The following is a 15,977-nucleotide window of genomic DNA, read 5'->3' as shown; positions in this document are numbered from 1 at the left end:
GGAAAGATTCGTGCTCGAATTAGTTAATATATGGAGAACGTATTGAAATACTAAAAAGAACAATCAAAATTTATCAGACAAACTTTGTTAATTAAGAAAAAATTGTCTCAAAACCGTTCGTTCTACTCGGAAATATATTGAAAATGAAAATCGGACAAACAAAGCGGAACGAACAAGTACAGCAAATAAAAGTTTTATTCCCTTCGAGGCGAATCTTTGACACCCGTCATCTTAAGCAAACATTTAAAAATTGCAAAATTTACTGTGGGAGTGCCAGGTGACCTGACTGATACCAAGATTTCATTCTGAGTCGTTTGCATTACGTTAAAAGTAGATAATCTAAAATTAAACGACTTGAAGAATGGACAAATGGAGGAATGAAGGAACAGATGGGAAGAACGACGTATTAAGAGACAGCCTTTTGAAGTGTGAATTGAAATAACACCGGCGAATAAAAGAGCGCAAGGTAAGAGGAAGGACAACTGAGGCGTCAGACGGAGAGAGAAACATACAGATGAATCCAACAAAGGAAACGTAGAATTAAGAGTAAAGTTAGCGCAGAACATTCGTGACCGACTAAATGGTGGATGGCAAAGCGAATATACAGACAGAGGGGTGAACATATCGAGAGAGAGACAGAGAGAGTGATAATTACAGATGAATTGGTATAGGTGGGAAGGACACACGAATACCATGATTGATGGATGGGAGAAGAGGATGTGCAGAGGATTGGGTATCGATTAATGAAAACAAATGGACAAACGAAACTATTCCCCCTCTTGGATTTATTGTACAAGCGGAAATAACCCGCTCAGCGTATGCCAGACACCTTATCACACTACAATGTCTTTACCCCCACCACAATCCTAAAGTTATACCCTCCGCCTCCTTAATTGTTCACTACGCTGTTCTAACTGTTCTAACTCTTAAAGAAACGATCGAAATGACGTAAAATCTTGTTAAGCGTCGTTTGATGCTCAGTCCTTCCTAAAAGCGGAATAACCTTTTTGTTGGAGACGACATCTTTGTCTCAATGCGGGCATTTCCTGAGCAAGAAATTATGTTTGTCCAAGACTTCCCATTTTTTGTAAGCAAAAAGATTGTAAGTGTATCTCCATCGTCGTAGTTGCCATATTATTGTTACATGTTGCAATCCTTACATACACATTCTTAAACATCTCTTATCTGGTTTTCATAATTCGTCTCGATCCAAATATAGTTTTCTTTCTTGTACTTTTTTTTATAAATATTTATACATTTATTACTTAGTTGAACTTGTTAACATCGTTATCTGCATGAGGTTTACGTGTTGCGCTGTAAAACATGTTTTCCTTTTCATATCGTAGAGTAACACGAAAGCGGTATTTTTCACAAATGTTAACCACACATATTACGAGTATTATGTCAGCTAAACTACCCGAACATGAAACCAGATTAGGTCTGCGTGTGCGATGAAACATTCAGTTATATTGTGTTTGTTTCTTTAAAATACTTGGAAAAGTCCAACATACTTTAATTTTTTTATTTAGACTCGTTTTTTTCAGGATACATATGCGTGTATTACCGTTATCTTGAACGAATTTCGGTTTATGTTCACTCACTTTACAGGAAGTTTAAGCATAACTGCACATTAATTGCCTGATTATCGTATTTCATTTAAAATAGAATGAATATTTCGCTTCCTGTCTATGCAAGCGATTAAAGACGATTATACACGTATTCATAAAATTATAAAATAAACTACAAAATCCTATTTAAATGTATGTGATACGAAGAGTAAAAGAAAAATAGTAGACAAATATGAAAAAAGTGGTAAAGACGAAGGGGGAAGGGAGAGGGCAAGCGCGTCATAGAATGGAGGATGGAAAAGTATAGTATATAGTACGGAGTATAGTATATAGTATAAATATTTATATATATGTCTATATCTCTTGTTCTTTCTCTTTAGAATATTCAGTGCCTTTTTTTGTTGTTATAAAGCGCCTAGCACAACGAACAAATTTTAGTTTTAATTAGATGTGTAAATAAATTTTTATATTCCCGGATAGTTCACACAGAAGACAGCACAGGAGAGAGGTAAGGAGGAGAAAAATTTAAATAAACAAAAACCACCGTCGGTGGCTAATAAAAAGCATAATATAAGTAGGCGGCCGTATCGTTCAGCCACTAACTAAGGTAAATGAACGTAAATATTCTCACACAAGTGTTTGACTATATGACTGTGGTTGCGTGTGCGCGATTGTATGAGCAAAGCCCCTATTTTAAATGGCTAAAAGGTCGTTGCTGCTTACAGCAAATGTTAACGTATTCACTGAATAAACAACAATACAAACAAAACAACTAGCCACCCTACAATTAAACTAACGAAAATTCTTTATATGTTCACATGGTTAAGCTCTGATTTAACACAAGTTCAACTTTTAAGTTAATGAGTTTTTCGAAGGAAAAGATCAAAATTACATACAAGCAAAAAAATAAACAAAAAAATGGTAATGGAAAAAGAAGCACGATACCGTAAAAAAGGAAAAGGAAAGAGGAAAAAATTCCAATAACTCAGCAGCAATTTCTTTGATGGTCAAATAAAGCAAAAGTTCAAAATATCATTAATGAGATTTTTACTCGGAAGCGTATAGCAGTAGAAAAGCAACCGAAGAAGAAATAATAGCGAATCTCAAAAATAAATCAACCGAAAGGAAAACTGAAAAATTAATGAAAGCATACTTTCAGGTTTCTATAGTAAACAGCAGACCATAGCATGCAGTTGAAAATTAAATAGAATTAAAAAGAAATATGTTTAATTACTTAGAAACGGATAATAATGAATTCCAAACGTAAAAAATAAAAATAAAATAAAATCACATAAACTAGAATGAGATAAAATAAAATCCTAAAAAGGGTTTTGGGATGAGAGATTTAATGTTAGTTAGTGCTTAACATCGTAATTTTTTTATACAGTTTTTGCAGCCATTTTTAAGAGAAGTGCACTAATTATGCGATTCTAGTTGTAAGACCAGCCACGGATTACATAGATAATATTAGATAACCGATTATTTGTGATCATATTCGTCCTTTTGACTGATTTTCTTTCTCTTGGGACGAGGCAAAGTGCTTTCGATATATTCCCCAAACTGATGTGACTTGAGTTGTCTACTTGAAGACGTGAAGGTAAATTCAAATTTAATTAGCAAAGACCATCTACCGAAAGAGAATTTTTTCCAGGCCTTCACAAAGCGATATTAAATAATTAGCAGAGCTCCATATATAGAATCGTCATATTATACATGGATTCAAAAAACCTAGTCCATATAAATGCGAATACTTAACGAACTCTCGTAAAGACCACCTGAAAGTATGTACAAACGCTTTTGAAATAGGTTAAAAACTCCAAGATTTTATTCGGAAAACTAAGCTGCAAAAAAAAAGGGTGTAAAATGTGCTGCGTCGACAAGATCAGATATTAATATTAGGTGTGCAAATAAATTCTTTGTATTTTTTGGGCGAGTAGTTTGTGGGTTCGAATGTGAAGTGCAATGGGCTTTTCAGTAAAGCTAGAAGCCATTTTATATTTTAATAATAACAATAATAATAATGTTTATTACAAAGCTCAAAAATAAAAAGCTCGAAATTTTCATCTTCATTGCCTGTAGTCTTTTACCTCTTATTCTGCAACTTGCGAATTTACTCGCAGTTGGAAATTGGTGCTTCAGTGACGGAATAATCAACTTCAACTTTGCAGAGCTAATGATCGGCTAAAGGCGGTTCCATCGACGCGCTGAAGTGATAATCAGTAGGAGGCAGATATGAAGAATAATCTGCAAACGGTAGAATCTTCCAGCACAAATCGAAGATCACATCCACGAACGGTTTTGCTGGAGACGGACGAACGTATGCGAACGTTCACCGTCTTCAAGATTAAAATTTTTCCCAGGAAATGTTGTAAACCCTTAGCAAGCTTTCACTCTACGCCAACATAACTATTTCCGTAACTTGGATGCATTTTTTCCAGTTCCAAACATCCGTGCAGTAAATGACATCAATCTCTTCACACATTGATATACACTGAACGTCACCTTGCAAACACCTGCAGTTTATACTATAAAAATACATATATCCAAGTTATCTAACTCCACGTATAGATTTTACAAAGCAACCAATTTCAAAGCAATGAACTTATTTGTACACCTGATATAAGTGCTGATAAGCTATCGTCAGTTAAGTCTATTTTACAATTTCGTTAATTAAAATGTTTGCTTAACATCTGACTATTCCTGTCACTATTTTGATGCAATGCAGAGAAAGAAGAAAGAATTTTATAAGTCCACGAATTGAATTTAATACACTAGGAAGCGACGTTAAATTTTCTTTGTTTTATCTTTCAATTCCTATCAATTTATATACAAAAGCTTTTTTTTACTATCATTTGAATTTAGACAGTTTGCGGCAGTCTTTGGTAGCGGACATTCATAATTCATTTCATTGTCAAAATATTCAACATCCTTTGTTTCATGTCATTTGCAATTAACTCAAGTCAAACTGCTCTGCAATTATTTTGAAATGATTTTTGAAGTTTTTTTCTCTTTATTTTAAAATTGTCTATTTTTATGCTTCTCAACTGACAGTTGGCATGATTTGTGTTTTCCATGTTTGAAAATAATCCGTTGCGTACTTGACATGACAAGTAGGCAAACAATTTGCCAATTCCTGCAATGCAGGCATTAAGTACAACTATCGTCGGCTCCTGTCAACCTCATTCTATTTATGCTTATGTTTAGTTCCGATAGCGTACATTTTCAAATTCAAAACACAGTACTTTTTTGTATTTTGTATTTTTTTAGTTAAGACAATTTAAAGAAACTGCTTCAAACTTTACTCTTTTTTCATCAACTTTTGTTTCCCCTATTTTTCCAACTATTAGATAGTAAAGTAATTTATATACATGCATATAGCCGAATGCTTGTGAAATTTTTCAATTATTTTTCGTTGTTGGCTTTAATTTTTTTCTCTTTTCTTTCTAATCAAGAGTTCAAATGACGCTTTGACATTCGATTGAAATTAATTTACTTCAACAAAAAAAAAAAAAAAAAAAAAAAGAAAAGAAGTATTGTTGCCTACTTTTCATTGCAGTAACTATTTAAGTAACCAAGGATATTTTCGGGTGTTTAACTGGACTAACTAAGTAAATAAAGACTTGCATCTAATCACAATACAACATGAATGTCATTAACACCTAGTTTTATGCACTCGCATAGGGACTTAATCTCTATAGTGGAGCAGTTTACTACTAATCAAACGTTTAGAAATTGCTTTTCTGACGTAAGCAGAAGAACAAATTTAACAAGTTCTACATGGCAACGGCGAACAATTATTGTATATTTAAGCTTTGTTTCGATCTACTTTCCGGCCGTTGTCATCACATTACATAGAAGATTGACGAAATGAAATTCAATCTGTGGCATATAATGTGCCGAGCTAACAATGATGGTTGCCTTCCGCCTATAAATATAGGAAAATGTGCGAATGTGCGAATGTGTGTAGGCGTTTGAGTACGAGGGAATATATATGCGAAACTGTTGACGGTTATGAACAAGTATTTACGCGCAGAGAATAGAAGTGCGGTGCTATGTGTGAACAAGCTTTTGCACTTGCCGTGGTCGTGACTTACTCTTCTTCCCGTTTTCTTGTTCAGGGCTTTTGGTGCTTCAGGATGTATCCATTATTCGTATTATACTTCGAATTTGACTTTGAATAGATTTATGAACTCACTGTATGGATGGATTTACGAGTTGACTTAATAATTGAACGAATGAATGAATGGCTGTCGTATGCAATGCAATAATTTTCTTTTTTTTTTTATGGTGTCTAGAGAGAGTTTAATTCAATTATTAAGCACTTAAATTAAATGATATGATTTCTGTAATTTGACAATATCTTTTAATTTCTGTAATATGTTTTGAACAAGAAGACGAAAAAGAAGAAGAATAGAGACCCTTTTCTACAAATAGGGATCTCATTTCGTGAAGTATTACATGATTTGAGAGTTTACTTCTGGAAGAAACGAATAATCGCGCACTTTGTGCGCCTACGACAAATATTTCCAGTAGCGAGCCGCTCTCACCGTAAACGACCTCTCAAAACACGGTCCACAGATCGTTGGTATGCAAACCTGAGCCTTTCAAATACAGTGCAAAAATCTAAATTTATCACATAGCACCAAGGGAAACCACTCCTAATCACAGTGTGAAACATAATCAAGGTACAACACTTCAGATAGTCACTACAAAAACGATCAATTAAACTTTGAAACTTTTGCGACGAGATACGGCCGCCCCGCTTAATGTTATCTATGAATCTGGCAATTACATTAACGCAAGTAAAGGCGTTATGTTAATTGTTTCCTCGCATAATTACATGCTTGAAAACGGCCAATTTAATGACAGTTGAATTTTCTTTTCCTCTTTTCGGAGTTTCAATACGATGTTTGCCCAATGCATATATATATATATACCTTTTATCTTCATATATTTTTACTTTTACCAATTCTGATTTCAACGGTCTCCCTATTAACTAGAACATCGACAGTTCATATTCGAGGAAAGTGATCTTTCGATGGCACGAAAAGTCACTACGAATAAAATGTTCACAATATTTCAGTTAACTAGGGTAAGGTAAATAAAGTATGCAAAAATTTTTCCGCTTACACCTCTAATAACCTGGATACAAAACACGAAATGCGGAATCAAATGTGAAGCGACTCGAAATTAAATCAAATGTCGAGTGTACGAAACTCAATAAAATTATTGTAAAATTTTACATGTAGCGTAAAGACTTTTAAATTATTTTGAAAAAAAAATGGGGAAAAATGTTCGTCCTCGTTACAAATTGAGACTAAGAGAGGTTCAATGCATATACTAACGCAATTTTGTTAAAGCCTATGAACCAACAAAACCAAAAAGAAAAAATAAATAGGAAAAATTCTCATGATAGTTGTTCAGCTTTGTTCATGAGCCAATGGATGTGTGTGTGTGTGTGTGTGTGTGTGTTTATATCCTTTGAAATGAAACGAATTCTTTTGGAAAAAAACTTGTTACACAGACAACAGAGAATTTAATCATTTGCGAGACTTTTTTTATGTTTACTCCAGATAAAAATGTTGTCATGGTTTCATAACAAACGATACTCGATAGAAAGTATGTGCGGATGTTTTTGTACAAAAGAAGATCGCGGCACGTATTCACATATTTTCATTTTTCAAGCCTGTATGCATGCGTGTATCTGATTTCCATCGCATAAAAACAACTCATTTGCTGACATGATTATTCTCCTTCTCACTGAGACCTGTTTTGAGGCCATCGTCAATATACGCTAAACAATGAAAACTTTTCCTCTTTTCCATAGGATGTAGGGTCAGCGTTTATTTGTGTTTAATTCGTACAAGTATATAGTGTACTTTTATTTCATTTCTCATTGTTCAGTTTTCGCAACGCTTCAAGGTTACTATTGTTGCGTATGTGTATGTGCTCTTTTTTTACATCAAAATTTTTTTTACCTTTTACTACTAGAAGTACATGTGAGCTCATCAACTTTAGCCCTAAAGATGATTTTTGAAACATTTTCAGTCTGTTCAGTCATCCGCTCCTTTAAAAATGAATATACTTTGCTATACTGCTCACGGGAATTCGTAATGTCATTATATCATATCGTAATGACAAAATGCATGTGCGTTTCGTGGAACGTCATCATCATTATCAGTAACATGCGATGTATCTGAAGGGCTCATATATGTTTCTGTCATATTTGGTTGAAAATCATTTTATGTTCAATATCGTGAACGGAAAAGAAACGCCTATCTTGAAATATGAAAAGCATTAGAATTTTTTAAAAATTTTTTATAGTTTTCTATACCCTACATCACTTGAGATATAATGCTGTATTAAGTTTGTGCGGATGTATATAACACTCAGCAAGACCTGAGATAGGTACACCTTTTCTATGCCGATATCTGCATCTCTCTAAGCTTGTCTGTGCGCCTTTCAGAATAACGTCACATGCAACAAATTGTCGTAGGGAAATTAAAAATTTGCTTACAGGCCCCTCGAGCTTATCGCAATCTTAGCTAGCCATCTAGTAGCTAGCAATTGGCTAAAGTATGCCTCACCGAAGGGGGAGGAGTATATTTACTTTCTCAAAACGTTTGCAACGCCCAGAAGAAAACTTCAAAGCCTACACTAAATGTATACATTTTTGATCAGAATCAAATGTTGAATCGATTTAAGTAGGTCCGTCTGTTCGTCTCTGTGATCTCTGTTGTAAACAGTCTCCTGCCTGGGAAAATGAAGCTGTCGATTTCAAGTTTGGCAGAAATATTGGAAGTTCTTGCACGCAGGTTGGTGTTGAAAATGAGCTAAATGAATCGAATCGGTCGAATGAGACGTCAACAGTTTCACGTAAATTAAGTACTCGTCGTTTTCTCAAACGGAATAAAAAATTGGTTTTTTGCTCATTACTCATAACATGCAGCAGACAGACCTACAAAAATTTGACAGTACCTTCTGTGAGTAATGTCATGGGACTTCTACTCTACTCTCTAAATGGAAATGATCAGCAATTATTCCCTTTTTTTTCAAAACTTTTATAATGCACAGAAACAAAGCTGAAAAACCCCATAACGTGTGCAAATTCTTGGCCAATTTCAAAGTCCTAATGCACCTAAGCGCTTTCTTGGATGCGGCTGCCCATCTGTCCGTCTGCGCAACTGTGTAATAGTTGTAGTGAACATTCTCCCATTAGCGAAGATGAGCATATCGCCCACAAACTTCCAAAAGAATTTCAAAATGGTCTAAACTTGTCAAAGAACACGTTTATAAAGCCCATATAGCAAACGCGGTGTAACCTATGTTTTTCGTGCTTTTTCCTTGTTGTTCATAAAACACAACACATACGTCGTATAAGTTTCCGTCTTTGTTTTAAAAGTAGAAAAAATCAATTATTACGAGTACGAAATTTCATTTCTTTTCTTATTTTTTAGGATCACGGTGATGGGCATAAAAGATTCGTTCAGGACCGAATATAATTCTCTTGCTTTTATTAGTTTTAGTTAAAACGCTTTCACAAAATAAACACTTTTTGTTCCTTGTTGTCCTTTGAATTGTAAAATTTTTAAAGCTGAATCCATTTAAATGTGGATAGATGCTTTACAATCGTATTAGTCCTGGACGAAACACCACGTTTCTAATTGAAAAACCTCACGATTAATACTATATATAAAGAATGAAGACGTGCGAGTATTAGGCATTGAAGTGTTCATCTTTCTTTTGGTGGCTAAATCGCGGGCGGAAAAGAGTTCGCTTCTAACGAAAAGAATAGCACAAAAATAGTTAGATAGAACTTCCCCTTAATTGCATATGAGCTTGCAAGGAATGAAGAGTTTGCAGTGTAAGGAAAGTGATATCAAGCTAGTGACATACTTCCTATTGTAAGACAGATTTGTAGCCGAAAACATGATTCTATTCTCAAATGTAATCTCTCTATACGATATTTTCAGCGGTTCTCTAACTTGTTTATTGCATATCTGCGTTCATTTTTTGCAAGACCTTCACTATGCTCACCTACAACTGTAGTAATTTGTGATAAAAATATCTGAATGGGATCGTGTAAATGAGGTAAGCTTTAATGCCACTAAAGATGTCTGTAAACGCACGGAAAATGTGATGAACAACTTCTCTTTTTTGGTGGTGCCAGTGTAGAAGAATCGGAAACCCTTGATGTTCTCCGCATGAGATTAAAGAACGAAAGAACTGGACAGAAAATATGTTTGAAGTGCAGCCAAGACGCAGCCAAGGGCTTAAGTTTTTTAAAACGGCGCAAAAAATATCGGTACCGATTACAATATCCAGCCAAAATTCGTGGAGGTCATGGACCGCATACAGCACGAATGTCAGGCACTCATGGACGACGAAAGTATGTCCAGAACTCTCAACATTTTTGAACAGGGGCGTAACGCAGTCCGCTTTATGGTCAATCCTCAAACCCACTCGTCTGGGAGTTATCCGCATATCGGCCAACGCACTACTTCGAGTCGTCGTTTTTTAATCGTGCCGCCTGGCTTTGGAGAAACCTAGCATCAGTGCTCTTTCCCGCCGTACCTGATGTCACCATTTTCAACTTGAATGTTCGTAAACACTACTCGCTTCCTTCATCCCACTCTTCCTATAACCTTTCCTGATCACCAGCGTGCCCGTATGGCAGACATCCCCTGAGCGGCTATTCATAAGAAAAAAAAAACAACAATTCATTAATATTTTTCTATTGTTGTATAAAATATGCGATGCTTAAGAAGCTTTTAAAAAAACTAACGAATTATTTTTTTTCTCATATAAACTGATTATCTCATTTTAGATGATTATAAGGCACTTGATGAATACATATTTTTCATACTCTGCTAAACGGTTTGCCAAGTATGTCGCTTAACCCTAATCCGACCACGATGAGTATTCATGTGTGTGTGGGAGACTCATGTGTGCTTTGAACTTAATTATTTCATATTTCATTTCCTAAAAAATTTTCTGTTCCCTTCACTTTAAGTTAACAATTAACACCGCTAAAAAAGTATTTCCAAAATTATATCATGATGTAACTGACAGATTCATATTCGGAAAGAAAACCCATAAGTTGGGCGGAAGTGGCCAAATCGAGGACAAAAATCGGGGTGTAGACGCGTTGAGGAACTGAGCGTACCATTTCACGTTTCATGATTTCTTATGAGCTGAACCAAAGCTCGTGCAGGAGTTGCATCAAAAATTACATTTTTTTCTCTTACTTTTGAAGATTTTGTTTAGTTTCCGTGATCCAAACAATTTCTAATTTATTTGTAATTGGTTGAAAAACGTGCGAATGTGTCGTGGCATCGATTGAAAATAAATTAGCATTTAAGTGGCAATGAAATTTTATTGCTAATTGTTGAGGTTTTAGTAGGCCGATCGGGATCATTTAAAGGCAATACAATCACTGTACGGAGTGCTTAAGCCAATAAGGGACAATTAGCTAGTGATACCGGTGATGTAAGTCTTGGCGCATCAGATGCAAGTGGCATTTGGCAACTGAACCCAATGGGGGCCACCTATTCAGAACTTAACTGGAAATTGTAATGACTGCAAAACAATTGCTGCGTTTGCCACGGTTTATGCGGTAGCGATTGCGAAAGATGGCAATCCATAGATATTTACAAAAAAAATAAAAAAATGTGAATAATTGCTGCATATTACATCATCAATTCCAGGATTAAGGCTCCATAAGCTTGTGGGAAAACTGGTGATGTTTACGGTTGCGACGTTTTGTCAGAATCGAAGAAGAGCAAAAGGCTTGCCCTCTTCCGCCTTTAGAAATCTGGATGTAAAAGACGCACGCCGCTCTAGGCGACCAATTGTTAACAAATGAAGGAACATAACCCTTGGGGAAATTTTTAGTTTTTTACTTATTTTTAAGAGCATCGCTTTGGGTTTGCGTAAGGTTGGATATAAAAAGAAACCCGATATTTAGGGAGTTTGATGAACCGAATTTCCCAACCACGAAAAGCATGAAAAGTAAGTTACAGTACAGCAGGTTAATTAATTATTATTGAATTTAATTGAAGTGCTATAAAATTCTCAACCAGCCTAAGAAACCGAAGATAATTATTATAATTAATCAACAACGAAGGTAGCAGCACTACACAGTAAAATAGTAAATTTGGAGTTAAGCGCAAGTAGTTAAGATGAATGAGACTAAATGTGCATCATGTGTTTGCGTAGAAAATCACAAAGAACTCGTACGTATTGTGAGGATTTGAACTCGCAACTCATTTTAAACTCACACGTTCTTCGCTGGGGTAGGGCGCGTCACAACGTTACTTGGATTTAAATTGTAAGTAAATAATAGTAAAGCAGCCGTACGTTAGAGTGGCCAACGATGGAATTGGGGCGTCTCAGCTGTGGAAACCGTTTATCAGCTGAGATCCCGTAAGACTGGTAACGTCAGGCTTTCGTTTCGTTCAGTGTAACGATATTGTTTTCGGCCGGGACGTCCCGTTATGTGTTATTTTTTTCTTTTTTCGGCAGGCAGTCAGCGTAAACAGAATTGTCGAAACGTTTCATTTTACTTTTACTATAAAAATCTAGAGCCAATATTTTAACTAATGATATGATCCTCTTCTAAGCCATTGTCGCCTTATGTTGAGTCAAGGAATCAAAGTTAATCAAAAAGTAAGTCTAACAAAGGTACCATATAAAGGAAGCCAAATGGGAATTGAGTATTTCGCGTTTTCCTTTCGTTTGCGGTTTACATGATTCAAGTAAACAAGTGCATGAAATAGTTTAGCAAATTCTGTTCCGCAACTACCATTTATGTTATGAAAGCTCCCTGCATTTTAGCGAGCTCATCCTTTGCCACCGGTAAACTACTCACTGTACATACATAGTAGAAATATATGAGAATGAAAAGTGCAAGATCAAAAAGTAGTTAATCAATATCGAAAATTGCAATTTTTTACGCTATTATGAGAATCCATTGCCACGTCGAACAAAAATAGTTATCATTGTACATTTGACAAAGCAGATCATAGGTACTGTGGCACTGAGATAATCCAATGGAGCAAATAATGTCGAGTATACCTGCTAGGTGCTTTAAAAGAAATATTACTAAGCACCGCCGAGGAGCATATATAAATAATCAAATAACTTTTCTGTATTCGGCAAGCTTAAGTAAAGCAGCTTAGCATATAAGCGGAGAATAGACGTCTGTCCTAGCACAAGAGAACAGCCGGCAAAGAAATCATTGTGGATGAAGCCGGATAAATATTGATAAAGCTCGACGCCACATGAGGTAATGTTTCGGATGGAAGAGAATCGTTCGCTATGACCTGCTCTACGCTGGCCAATTCCAATTGATTGATTAAATTTTTTACTGTCAACAATAAATTCCGTAGAAAAGGTGTCACTGTTCGTCACGACAATTGTAGTCCACATGTACGGACTTTATTAATAACCCTCCATGCATTCAGAAAGTTCGGTTGGGAAGCTTTGTTATGTTCGCCGTACAGCGCACTACTTGAATACCATTTTTTTCGCTTCCTGCAAAACGATCTTAGTGCAAGTGAGCTGATTTAATCCGGCGATTGCTCGACGGACTGACTAAGGCTGCCCGATAAGGCCTTTGTATTTGCGAAACCGATTGGAGAGAAGTTAAATTTATTTCCTTGTGCGACATGTTATTAATTATAATTAATTATACTTAATTGCAGTGTAGTCATTTCCCCATCCCGTTTGTATAAAAGACATCAATTAGGCTTAAATTCGTTTATTACTTTTATTAACACTGAACAGATCGGTTTACGAAGCATAACATGTCGTTAGAGTAATTTAGAATCGCTTTCTGCATCCAATTAAGCTTGTTTGGCTGTGTATTCGTCTGATGTATCTTCATCCTGTTCTGTTTTAACCCAAGGATGAACGCTATTGTCCACAGAAACACCTCCGTCTGATTTGATTTTTGCCAGTCCGTTTGTCTGCTTCTCTGTTCCTTTTTATTTCCCTTGGTTCGCACTATTGGTCCAAATTTTTAAGATATTTCGATGAAATTTAGAACACTAATGTGTTTTGGTACAAGGATGAACACCATAAAACTATTTCGGAACGAACCACTTTTCCTGTGGTTGCATGAAAAACCTTACAATTTTGCGAAATTCCTTGACAAAAATTGCTTATTGATAACATTCATCGTTCTAAGTAAACGTGAACACGGTGTAGCAAGGATCATCACGATTCTCAAAACTCACGAATTACACGTTGAACACACGAAAACAAGACGGACAGACGGATCGACAAGCTCAGAGTCATTTTCTGAATAAACTGGTGTAATAAAAGGTGAGACGAGTCTATCACAAGTCCTTCGGAGTGTTCCATACATCCGCACAGTTATGTATAAAAATTGGAATGTTTGGTCGACGCGACTTATACAGTAAGAAAGACTTCGATGGCTGTTAACATTTAAAATTTTTTTCCTCGGAAGCTTTATTAAATGAAACTAAGTGAAAAGTTTTTTTTAAGTTAACATTCCATGTAAAATGCATTTATTGTTAGTTTCTTTCTTTCATGTATATATACATGTATATGTATATAATTATTTTTTCTATTATAAATAGTTGTTGTTATTTTTAATTATATAATTTTACTGAATTAATTAAATAATTTATGATTTTTTTTTATTTCATATGATTTTACTTAAAATTTAAAAAGTTCTCTTTCAATTTTTTTGTTTTTATCAATATACAGAACACGCACTTACCCATACACACAAACACACACAACACGTATTATCCATACGCTTTGTTTACTTATGCTTTGCATTATGTGCGCAGGTAAGTAAGCATGTGAAAATAATGTCATTTTTTGTTTTTGTTTTTTTTAATGGTATTAATTATGTTTCATATAAGCGAGTGTGCGCTTGTATAAACGTGTATTCATTCGGTTTATTTGCTTTACTACATTAATTAAATATGAATTTAATTGTTAATTAATATATATTATCATTATTATAAATACACGTACTCAGAATACAGATAAGAGTTTGTTCGTATGTGTTTTTGCGTGTATGTATGGCTTTATATACTGTTTATTTTTCTTACACTCTTAGTTTGATGGATATCTTTTGAAAAAAAAAACAATGAGTTAATATATCAATATTACAACATTTATATATATACATATAGTAATATATATATATATATATACGATAAATATTTACATTAACTTTAACATATTTTTTTCTATTTTTTTATTGGTTAAATGAAAGTTTAAAAAATTGATTATTAATCAGTCTATAGTGAATATGAAATTCAAATTTTATTTAAAAAACAACAACGATGAGAGAAAGTTAAGTTCGCTTTAAAGCGAAGGTCGGAGGGAGGCACCACCTGAAATGATTGCAAAAAGTTAAAGGGTTTCGCACCGCGGGAACCTTATCAGGATTATTATTGAAACACAGTATGGCAATATTAGAAAATTAAATTTTGGAAATCTTTGAAAGAGAGGAGGAAGAAGAAAACTTTAAAGAATGTTTCCTATGCCACGTCATAGCTTGAAAGAAAGCTGGTCCGATCCGAACAATTTTGAATGGCATCAGTCCTTGGTATTGTGTACCGTATTCCAAGAAAATAAAATGGACAGGCGGACGGACAAGTTTAAATCGATTCAGAAAACGATTCAGAAGATGATTATGAATCGATCGGTATAAAAAAATTGCGTCCGTCGTAACTACTACTAGGCATCGTATACATGCACACAAATTTAATATACCAGAGAGAGACAGAGAGAGAGAGAGAGAGATTTAGAGACACTAAGTAAGCGCACAGTAGAACTACCTTCTTACAAGAAATATGTTTTAGGCAACGGCTTCAAAATAATGTAATTTCCACTGAATGCGTGTATTGCGGATTCGAATTTTCTTACCAAAGCTTGAGATCGGTAGTTGATGTGACTGCTATCTTTTATGTTGCTTTATGACGAAGGCTTTATACCCCAAATTCTTATTTTATATCTAACGATATCGTGACGTGCTTAAATAATTTTCGGATTTTAAAGAGGTATATGTACAATGAAGAGATAAATGTAGCATACTCTTTTGAGTTGGATTATAAGGATTTAGAATGGAAAGAATTTTTGTTCAATGCCTTTAATTTTGCAAGGAATTTTTTTTGGATTTTTTAAAGAGCGTTAAGTCATTTATTGTATCTATAATTATCCATCTAAAAAGTATTGAACGAAATTTCAACGTCTTGACGGCTCAATACTTTTAGATGCCTTTGTGTATATACATATGTATGTATATGTAACATAAATATATAACGGTTGTACAAACACAGTGACGTTATTGTACAAAAAAATAAAAAAAAAGGCAAGGAAAGATTGGGAGGAACACATTTCGTATTTACAAAGAGGTTCTAGTGA

At 34.8% G+C, this 15,977-nt stretch overlaps 1 protein-coding gene across 2 annotated transcripts in view; it reads right to left on the bottom strand.

The window, feature by feature from the left end:
• Positions 1 to 3,622: 3,622 nt before the first annotated feature.
• LOC119640907 (roundabout homolog 2) overlaps positions 3,623 to 15,977 on the bottom strand; it is a 201,409-nt gene continuing 189,054 nt past the window's right edge. The window contains exon 23 of one of the 2 annotated variants that reach the window (XM_038039242.1): positions 3,623 to 4,093. In XM_038039242.1, the coding sequence (XP_037895170.1) occupies positions 3,961 to 4,093 (133 nt within the window). In that variant the 3' untranslated portion in view covers positions 3,623 to 3,960. Of the gene's footprint in view, positions 4,094 to 10,067; positions 10,261 to 15,977 lie in introns of those variants that run through there. The other variant, XM_038039243.1, reaches the window with a different exon arrangement.

The sequence above is a fragment of the Glossina fuscipes genome, unplaced genomic scaffold (assembly GCF_014805625.2).
Source record: "Glossina fuscipes isolate IAEA_lab_2018 unplaced genomic scaffold, Yale_Gfus_2 133, whole genome shotgun sequence".
NCBI lineage: Eukaryota > Metazoa > Arthropoda > Insecta > Diptera > Glossinidae > Glossina > Glossina fuscipes.
This window is presented reverse-complemented; position numbering and strand designations above follow the sequence as displayed.